The following is a 10,736-nucleotide window of genomic DNA, read 5'->3' on the forward strand; positions in this document are numbered from 1 at the left end:
GCTTATTGTAACGTCTCTAGGTTGACGAAGATGAAGTTCCAGGCAAAATATCCAAAATACTCAATATTTATTTAAACAGAAGAATACTCGAAACAGTGTGCGTGCACAGACAGAGTGCTAACACAAACATTGACCGACAACTGAAAGAAGAACAGGGAGAACTAAATACACAGACAGATGAACACAAGACAGGTGATGCAAATGATGATGATGATGATGATGATGATGAACAGGTGGGTAATGAGGGAGTGAGTTCAGGTGTGGAAACAAGAAGGATTCTGGGAACTGTAGTGAAGACAGGACGATGACAGACGGTGAATGTGACATTAGAATGGGCATCGTGGAGTCAGTGACCGGAGGGAGAACAGGAACAGGACAGACAGGAGACTCCTGGATGGTACCGCCAACCGTGGCGGTGCAGGCTGAGCAGGGGACCACGGCGGTGAAGGCTGAGGAGGTGGCCATGGCGGAGAGGACCCTTCGGGTGGCCATGGCGGAGAGGACCCTTCGGGTGGCCATGGCGGAGAGGACCCTTCGGGCGGCCATGGCGGAGAGGACCCAACGGGTGGCCATGGCGGAGAGGACCCAACGGGTGGCCATGGCGGAGAAGACCCTTCGGGCGGCCATGGCGGAGAGGACCCAACGGGTGGCCATGGCGGAGAGGACCCTTCGGGCAGCCATGGCGGAGAGGACCCAATGGGTGGCCATGGCGGTGAGAACCCTTCGGGCGGCCATGGCGGAGAGGACCCAACGGGTGGCCATGGCGGAGAAGACCCTTCGGGCAGCCATGGCGGTGAAGACCCTTCAGGTGGCCATGGCGAAGATGATGGACCCTCGGGCGTCCAGGGCGGAGATGATGGACCCTCGGGCGTCCAAGGCGGAGATGATGGACCCTCGGGCGTCCAGGGCGGAACTGAAGAACCCTCGGGCGTCCAAGGCGGAGATGATGGACCCTCGGGCGTCCAGGGCGGAACTGAAGAACCCTCGGGCGTCCAAGGCGGAGATGATGGACCCTCGGGCGTCCAGGGCGGAGATGATGGACCCTCGGGCGTCCAAGGCGGAGATGATGGACCCTCGGGCATCCAGGGCGGAACTGAAGAACCCTTGGGCGTCCAAGGCGGAGATGATGGACCCTCGGGCGTCCAGGGCGGAGATGATGGACCCTCGGGCGTCCAAGGCGGAGATGATGGACCCTCGGGCATCCAGGGCGGAACTGAAGAACCCTTGGGCGTCCAAGGCGGAGATGATGGACCCTCGGGCGTCCAGGGCGGAACTGAAGAACCCTCGGGCGTCCAGGGCGGAACTGAAGAACCCTCGGGCGTCCAAGGCGGAGATGATGGACCCTCGGGCGTCCAGGGCGGAACTGAAGAACCCTCGGGCGTCCAAGGCGGAGATGATGGACCCTCGGGCGTTCAGGGCGGAACAGGAGACCACCCCTCTGACGGTCCAGGCGGATCGGGCTGGTCCGGAGGCGTATTGCCCCCCCCCCCAAATTTTCTTGGGGAAGCTCCCAGATATAGAGTCCCGGACCAGTGATGAAGAGGGCTCTGAGCTGGGCAGGACCAGCGGCGAAGAGGGCTCTGAGCTGGGCAGGACCAGAGGCGAAGAGGGCTCTGAGCTGGGCAGCGGTGAGAGCTCTGTGCTGGGCAGCGGTGAGGGCTCTGAGCTGGGCAGCGGTGAGGGCTCTGTGCTGGGCAGCGGTGAGGGCTCTGTGCTGGGCAGCGGTGAGGGCTCTGTGCTGGGCAGCGGTGAGGGCTCTGTGCTGGGCAGCGGTGAGGGCTCTGTGCTGGGCAGCGGTGAGGGCTCTGTGCTGGGCGGGACCAGCGATGACGTTTCTGTGCTGGACGGGACCAGCAAAGAAGGCTCTAGGCTGGACGGGACCAGCGGTGAAGGCTCTGGGCTGGACGGGACCAGCGGTGAAGAGGGCTCTAGCTTGGCGGGCATGACGCTTACTGCTTTGGTCTCAGCAGATTTGGCGTGAAGTGCGGGCTCGGCTGGACTGGCGTGAATTGCAGGCTTGGCTGATTCGGGATCGGCTGACTCGGAACTGTCAATAGTAAGGGTGGAACCACAGATCCAAAGGGCTTTATCCATGAAATCAATAAAGGGTAGGTGCCTGTATTCTGTCAGCAGAATCTGGGCGAGTGGATCATCTAACCCGCTCCAGAAACGCTGCTTTAAATAATCCACTTCCCAGCTCACATCCTGGAAGAGATGAAGATAGACAGTAACAAAGTCCTCCAACGAACACCCGTTTTGATTAAAGAGAAACGCATCCAACGCGTCCTCCTCCATAATTTTGGGTCGGTCAATCTGTAACGTCTCTAGGTTGAAGAAGATGAAGTTCCAGGCAAAAGATCCAAAATACTCAATATTTATTTCAACAGAAGAATACTCGAAACAGTGTGCGTGCACAGACAGAGTGCTAACACAAACATTGACCGACAACTGAAAGAAGAACAGGGAGAACTAAATACACAGACAGATGAACACAAGACAGGTGATGCAAATGATGATGATGATGATGAACAGGTGGGTAATGAGGGAGTGAGTTCAGGTGTGGAAACAAGAAGGATTCAGGGAACTGTAGTGAAGACAGGACGATGACAGACGGTGAATGTGACACTTATATTCATAAAAGAACTTTATGAAAAAAAAACCCAGCCTAAAAATAAATATAACATAAATAAATATAAATAAACAGATCCAAAATCTTATCTGTATTGACCAATATGAAAGCAGTAAAAGTGTCTCACAAAAACTGTGAACATGTTGAAATTTTTTCGCTCATAAAAATAGCTTATAATCTTACAAATGTCCATTTTACATGACATATTTTTGCCATGGTTGGAGCTCCAAATAAAATATAGTTCCTCCAGCAGTCTATTAGTTTTTACTTGTACTTTCAAAGTGTGTTTGACGGGACTCACTTCGTGGCGCTTCAGAACAGCAACAAACATCTATGTGTCTATAGGTGTAAAGCTGATGTTTAAGATTATATTCAAAACGAGATGTTTGCCGTTTTCTTTTTTTTTTCTTTTTTTTTTCTCTGAATTAGGTAAAAGTATTTCCGTTATCAAAAGCACACCCTATGAAGAACAGGATTGTTTAAGAAATGAAAGCGCTTATTTCCTTCAGTAACAGATTTTAGGGGCCATCACTGTGAGCTGCCTTGAACTGTAGAAGATTTTATTATTTAGTAAATAAGTAATTAGCTATATATTTGTACACTATTATTTCCGCTGTCTGACTTTGGTTTGACTTTCTGAAGCCTGAAGAAAGGCCTGGAATGTTGCTTTCAGCTGAAAATTCTATTCTAGTAAGTCACATGGTACAAGACCTTTTACCCGAAAATATTTATAGGGTTTGTTACCATCTTTGGAAAAGGATGTATGGTATATATGTGTGAGCTGAGCAAAAATCTGGAGTTGTCTTCTGCAGAAGATGCTCGGCTTTGTTGTAAAATAAAGTCTAATATTTCTGGCATCAAAGATCTCTGAGAAATGATTTTTCACAAAAGAGAGAAACCACAACTGAACCCATCTATTGGGTATGCCTCTACAAATAGCGGTTAATGACAAGAAGTTTCTTGCTATTATTGCAGTGACTGTTACATTTTCATGATTTACTTAATATACTCAGTGTGTATCTGCAGTATAAAGTATATGGACTCACTCATCTGTGATCTGATGTTTTCTCTCCTTTTTTGCATCCTCTTCATTCGTTCTTCTGCTCTCTCTTCCTCTGCTCTTCTTCTCTCTTTCATCTCCTGTAAAATCTTTCTGTCTATTTCAAAATGGCAGCCGTTGTTTTGTGCCACTGTCTCCTCAATCTTCTCCAGCAGCTCCTTGATCTGAGTGTCGTCACTCCTGTTGCGGTTGTTGAGAACATGAAACCTGTTCCCACATTTGTCCAGCAGCCGCTGGAGACCCGGCCCTTCACTCTCAATGTGCTGCTCTATAGATGAGTCTAACAGAGAGTCTTCATGAGTGAACAGCACTATAGTGTGACTCCAGACTCTCTGACTGACAAGATCCAGATGCTCCTGCAATCCTTTTCTCTCAGTCTCTTTAAATCTAATGTCCACACGTATGATCAGTAGTACAGCGTGTGGTCCTGGAGGACACAGAGACACACTGAGCAAAATCTCCTGTTTCAGTAACTCAGGACTGAACTCTACAGATTTATTACACCACCATCCTGGAGCTTCAATGACAGTGATGTGTCTGTCTGCTACTTCTCCATGTCTCTTCACACACTGAGCAGATTTCTTCAAGTCAAACTCCTCTCTGCCCAGGATGGTGTTTCCAGCTGAACTCTTACCAGCTCCTCTATATCCCATCAACACAATCCTGAGCTCTGAGAGATGTTGGGCATCACCTGCAACAAATACAGAACAAACACACTTAGGCTATCCTGTTGTGTGTGCTTTCTGAACAGTTAATTTGTAAGTCATTTGTAAGTCGCTTTGGACAAAGGCATCCGCTAAATGACTAAATGTAAATGTAAGTTATCAAGAAAGGTGTGCTAAAAATATGCTAATCATAATTATACAAATGCCTCATGAATGGAGTTACGTGAATCATCATCCATGGACCATGGTTAACTAAATTATGAAGAAATGAGAATTGTTTAATTTTCTCAATCAAGAGAAAACAAAAACACAGATTACATAAAATTCAGGGCTAAATTGCCATTTGTTGCAAAAATAACATGTTTTCAGTAATTATATATCCTCTAAAAATATGCAACATGTAAAAATGCAAACTAAATTGAAGTAACTGAATAAATCTCTCTCTTGTGCGCTCACACACTCCTGACACACGCATAATTGCACAGCCACGCACTTTAAAATACATGACTGTATTCTGCAAATTAACCTAAAATGCAATCCGTGACAAGCCATATATATATAAACATAAACGACTATGGAGAACAAAAAGCAAGCTCTAAGTGTCTTACAAAAAAATCTTAGCTAGACCAATATGAAAGTGAAAGCAGAAGCAATGTCTCACAGAAACAGTAGGCTAAACACGTCGAGTTTAAAAAGTGATATTTACTATGAATTAACAAGAAAAAGACGATTAGTTTTGTAAAATAATAAATGCTTACTTAAGTCCATTTTCATTTACAATCTATTGATCCACCAGCAGTCTAGTAGTTTTTACTTGTAATGGACTTTCAAAGTGTGTTTGACGGGACTCACTTCCTGGTGCTTCAGAACAGCGACAAACATGAGGCGTGTCTATAAGCTGATGTTTAAGATTATATTCAAGACAATATCTTTGCAGGAGGAGGGAGGGAGGGAGGGAGCGAGGGGTGGTGGTTGGCGTTGTACATAGGTATTGTATTTCCGTTATCAAAAGCACACATGAAGAACAGGATTGTTTAAGAAATTAAAGTGCTTATTTCCTTCATTAACAGATTTTAGGGGCCGTCACTGTGAGCTGCTTTGAACCCATCTATTGGGAATGCCTCTACAAATAAATCTCTCTTGGGCGCGCACACACTCCTGGCACACGCATAATTGCACAGCCACGCAATTTAAAATACATGACTGTATTCTGCAAATAAACCTAAAACGCAATCCATGACAAGCCATATGTATAAGCATAAACGACTATGGAGAACAAAACGTGTCTTACAAATAAATCTAAGTGTCTTACAAATAAATCTTAGCTAGACCAATATGAAAGTGAAAGCAGAAGCAATGTCTCACAGAAACAGTAGGTTAAACATGTCGAGTTTGATTAAAAGTCATATTTACTATGAATTAACAAGGAAAAGACAATTAATTTTTAAAATAATAAATGCTTAATTATGTAGCATCTGGACCAATCAGACACACACAAATTATTCGCTATATTTAATGAATAATCCAGCAAACTCACTCACCCAACAAATGTCTATGAAACTTCCCCCAAAACTAATATCACAAATAAAGCTAACACACTGGAAGAACTCGGTGTCCTGTTACAGAACACATTAAGACTGATAAGAAGTTTTACGACCCCAAAATAAATTTCCAGAGAGTTGTGACTCTCACTTAATTCTTGCTGAGAAGGAGAAATAAACCCTGTTAATCCTATATATTCTATTTATAACCACTTGAGAAATGTATAAACATGTATCTAATTTTCCCATCTCATGATTTTCCTTTTATGTGGTTTGGCCTATGTATTCTTGTAAACTCTTTTGGGTTAATGTTTCAGACTTTGTATACTATGGTTAACCAAAATATGTGTGGCAGGTTTAGTCTCTATATACTCCAATCTTCGTCCCCCATTTGTTAATTTACTTTACATTTTGCTAACTTTGTGACGCATTAGTATTATAAGAATCTTGAAGATTCTTTTTCTTAAACACCCAATCAAATGACATATTCAAAAGCCCTCCTAGAACACAAAGGGTCATAAAATCTCCCTCCAAAGGGAAAACTTCTTATTGGCTCACACACCTCCAGAGGGTGTGACATCTTCACGCTTTAAAAATCATTGATCACAAGATCACATCTCTTACTTTTTAGTCCTTTTCTGGAATCCTGATGTGAAGATGATGCTGAACTAGAAGTTTTCTAAGGACCCCCAAGCTTGTTCTAGGCTGCGGCCTTGTCTTTCCACTCACCAAAGATCCTCTGACTCCCACTGGTTCTCTCTCAGCAAGACCACATCAGCAAAGATCAACTGGAGCCTCAAAAAATTGCATCAGGACAGTTTAATTCAAATGGGCGAGACAAGCAAGTATCAAACTTAGTCTCATTATTTGATACATTAAGTATCCTTACCCCTTTTAAAGAAATGAGTGTTAGAACTAAACTGATGGTTTGCTCTTTGCTCAAGGCTGTTGATCTGCTGAAATTCAAACAATGCTATAACTTCTTGCTTTCCTGTATTCTGCTTCAGCTCTCTTTCCCTTGGTAAACTGTATGCATGTATTAATGTGTATGTTAGAATAGTTTAAGTGTTTAGTCTAGTTAATAAAGTCTTGTTCATGTCACACGTAAAGTTGTCCATGTCTCAAGCTCATACTGGAGTCCCTAATCATAGATTTTGACTACTTGCTCTTAGTGGTACTGTAAAGTAAGAAAGACATTTCCCATGCCCCGGAAATGTACATTTCTTAGAATTAATAAACAATTAATACTGAGTGTTCACGGGGAAAAACAGGTTAATTGATTGTAATATGAATTTACAACATTAAGTTAATTCTATTAACTGATCCAAATATTCAAAATCAATTATAACAAGTCATTATTGATTATTAATATTTCATAGAGCTAATTTGCTACACTTAAGTCCATTTTCATTCACAATGTTTTAGTCTGAGTTTCAGAGTAAATGTATGTTTGACTGAACTTACTTATTGGTGCTTCAGAACAGTGGCGCGCATGGGTGGGTCTAGCTGTAGGTGTATGTGTAGGGTGTAAAGGTGATGTTCAAGGTTATTTTACACATGCATAAAAAGTATGATATTAGCAATTTTTTCAAAAGTTATAATCTTCAAATACAGATATTTTAGAAAGTGACTTCACCAGGCAAACTTAAACCTATAAACCACTCTTAATCCCACAATGAATAGATATCATATACTTTTTTAAAAGACTATTAACAGTAGCATTAACATATTAGTCTCCCTGCAGTCGATAATTATATCCATTAAAATTCATGTTTGATAACCAAAATGACATATTAAAACATTCTTAAAATAATTTCATGTCCAAAAATATCTAGAGTGTAACTCTTCACCTTTGCTTAATTTAGTATAAGAGCAAAGTACCCGCCTCCATTGCTATTAGCTCGTATACTTAACGTCTCGGTTACTTATATACTTATAAAAAGTTGCAATTGTGAGATATAAAGTCAGAATTGACCCTTCGCTAAGCCCCGCCCTCCTTAGTTACTGTTGCTACGCCTGACAAGCTTTTGCACCTGGCACGTCTATTACAGTATGCATGCACCGGTGTCAGACATTCCCAAGGATATAATTAGTAATTTTTGGCGAACAAGTGAAATATCTGAGAGAGCAAGACAAAGGGGACTGCAGTATGCATTTGAGGGATATATCCACTATATAATATGCAACCGATTAGAGAATAATTTAATAAAAATTGAAGCTAAAGTCTATTGGTCCCAGCTCAAGCAGCAGTCACCTCGTACGCTGACCATTCAAATGAGAAACACACAAATTGAGGAACAGCTGTTCATGCACAGGGTAAGTGAAATTTGAAAATAATCTAATAATTACAAATCAAACAGCTTATCCATAAATCTTGTGGAATAAACACAAGACATTAGCCTGACCACATTGCAATGATAACATTCTCCCGCTTATATTTTTAGCGTGCTAGGCAGCTGCTCACACGTCGTGGAGCAAACATAGGTGTTTTTGTTAATCCTGTCGATATTTAGTTGTGAATGGGGACTCCCACACTGCTTGATCCACGCCCGGCATTTCTCCCCTTGGGTTTTAGGTTTCAGGAAGGGAAAAAATTCCCCCCCGCCGTCCAAACGTTTAGGATGCCTGGTATCAGATTTGCACAGTCCATACGTACAACGCTTCGGCATGTTTCCCTCGCTCGAAAGCTTGCCAGACCTCCCGCGCCTAGTTACGGTTGCTAAGCCACGATTGGCCTGTGGCGTTTTTCGGGCGTGGCTTAGCGAAAGGTCAATTGTGTGTTATAAACCCAGTCCAGCAATGGTGGTGATGGGATGTACGTCTTCGTTCCCACCTTCAGGGACCGAGGGTTACATACGTATCGAGGCGTTCCCTTTCAGTCGGTCACGTTCTACGTACATTGACATACCGACATATTAGGATCCCAAGTAAAACGCCAGCTATTACTGCTACCTTCCAGAGCCAAACGTAAACCTCCTGATCTCCCCCACACCTTGGGGCAGAAGATGGGACAGGGCTTACGCTAACCAGGCTCCCAGACACCGCACCAGGGGACCAGTGGGACCACAGACGCACCTGCAGTGGAAGGCAGGGAGCCGACTCGGACGGCATAGCGGCCCGAACTGGGGTCTGAGTGTGCGGTGCAACACTCCACTGATTGGAAGAAGACGCGTGAGAAGGCATTCCTGCGTTCTCAAACCACATCAGGCTGCCGGCTGGCGATGCAAGAGGGGGCTGAAGGTGGCAAGGCATAGTGTCGCACAATGCCAACCTCGCCCTCTTGGGACCCAGGAACAGAGGAAATTGCTCTTTTATTGAAAATTGGGTGCCACTGGCTGTGGGGCCAGTAGCGGAACAGAACAGAAAACAAACTGAAGATTCTCCACCCGGCCCTCCTCCAGGGTAGGGAGTGATGCGGACACCATTTCCCGAATAGCTACTTCCTCCACTTGTTCTTACGCTTGCCACATGGTTTGGCAGCGGCCGGGACGGGCTGGGCGGTCTTCCTGTGGCCGGCTCCACACTGAGGCCTGGGTGAAGGCTGCAGCGCAGACCGAGCGGGAGCGGAGCCGTCAGCAGGAGGACACCTTCGGAGCGGGTGAGGTCAGTTGCCGTATGGAGCTCAGCCATGAGCTCACGGTCAGGGCTACCCTCGTACATGTCCATGAGTGCTTTGACCTGATGGACCTGCAGCAATGCCATGGCATGCAAGGAGGAAGCGGCCGGTCCACAGGCTCTGTAAGCCTTGCCCGTGAGAACGGACGAGAACTCACAGGCCTTGGATGGGAGACAAGGATTACTCCTCCAGCAATTAGTGGTCGCCGGACACAGCTGCATCACGACAGACTGCTCAACCAGAGGAATATTCACGTAACCTTTGGCCGAACCACCATCAAGGGTACTGAGGTAACAGCTCTGTTTCAGGCAGAAAAAGGTGTCGTCCATGACCTGGTAACCTCCTCATGCACGTCCGGAATGTAAGGCACTGAGGCGTCACGCTGAGAACCAGCACGTCCCGCCCCGAGATACCAATCGTCCAGCCTCGAGGTTTCGGGACATGGTGGAGGGTACCACTTGAGCATAGCCATCAATTCTAGATCAGGCTCGAGCAACTCAACTCTCCCAGAAAGAGGAAGCGCAGCTGAGTCCTCATCTCCAGATTCAAGCTCACCCTCCGATGCTGTGATAGACATCTGGTCAGCAAGGGGAGCCCCGAATGAAACAACTGGTCAGTCATGAGAGGGGCCAGCGCGCTCAACCGGAAGCTCCACGGCTTGCAGTGTTTGAGAGGAGTGAGGGGCCTACACGGATTGGGTACTAGGCGGGGAAGCCCTAACCGTGATCCTCAAGTCACCCTGGCTATTCGTTGAAGTAGCCCTCTTTTTTTGAGTTGGCCAATGACAATGTCCAGTAGCTGGACGATGACATCACGGTTTTCTTGAGAGTGGCTATATATATAAATGAACGAAATTAATAACTTTTTTACAACAAAAATGAAACATCACTGAACTTACTTAAGCTGGACTGTGACACTATTTTCTTCTGGAAACAAACTTTGTTGCGTTATTTCCCTGTTATCTCTGTAAAGCTGCTTTGAAACATTTTGTATTGTACAAAGCGCTATATAAATAAATGTGACTTGACTTTAACCTCGCGTACAGTCCACCATGTAAATAGCAAACCACCATGGTGCGAGCGCAACTGGCTTTTAAAGGGAATGGGAAATGAGACTCTGATTGGTTTATTGCACGTTATGCCCAAAACACACCCATTACTCATTAAGAGAATAGGGACAACCTTTTTAGACCATGTGCCGGAAGCGCCGACCATTTTTCCCGTTG

General features: G+C 45.1%; 2 protein-coding genes across 2 annotated transcripts in view; both read right to left on the reverse strand.

Moving 5' to 3' along the window:
• The window catches only part of LOC307161962 (uncharacterized protein), a 47,917-nt gene extending 42,687 nt beyond the window's left edge, over positions 1-5,230 (reverse strand). Inside the window, exons 1-2 of the mRNA XM_079876947.1 lie at positions 5,113-5,230; positions 3,676-4,380 (exon numbers count right to left, since the gene is read on the reverse strand). Coding sequence (XP_079733073.1) covers positions 3,676-4,380; positions 5,113-5,128 — 721 coding nt within the window. The 5' untranslated portion in view covers positions 5,129-5,230. The remainder of the gene's footprint in view (positions 1-3,675; positions 4,381-5,112) is intronic.
• mbd3a (methyl-CpG binding domain protein 3a) overlaps positions 1-10,736 on the reverse strand; it is a 177,048-nt gene that overhangs the window by 1,518 nt on the left and 164,794 nt on the right. The gene's annotated exons all lie outside the window — the stretch shown is intronic.

This window comes from Squalius cephalus (assembly GCF_949319135.1).
Source record: "Squalius cephalus genome assembly, chromosome: 7".
Classification (NCBI taxonomy): domain Eukaryota; kingdom Metazoa; phylum Chordata; class Actinopteri; order Cypriniformes; family Leuciscidae; genus Squalius; species Squalius cephalus.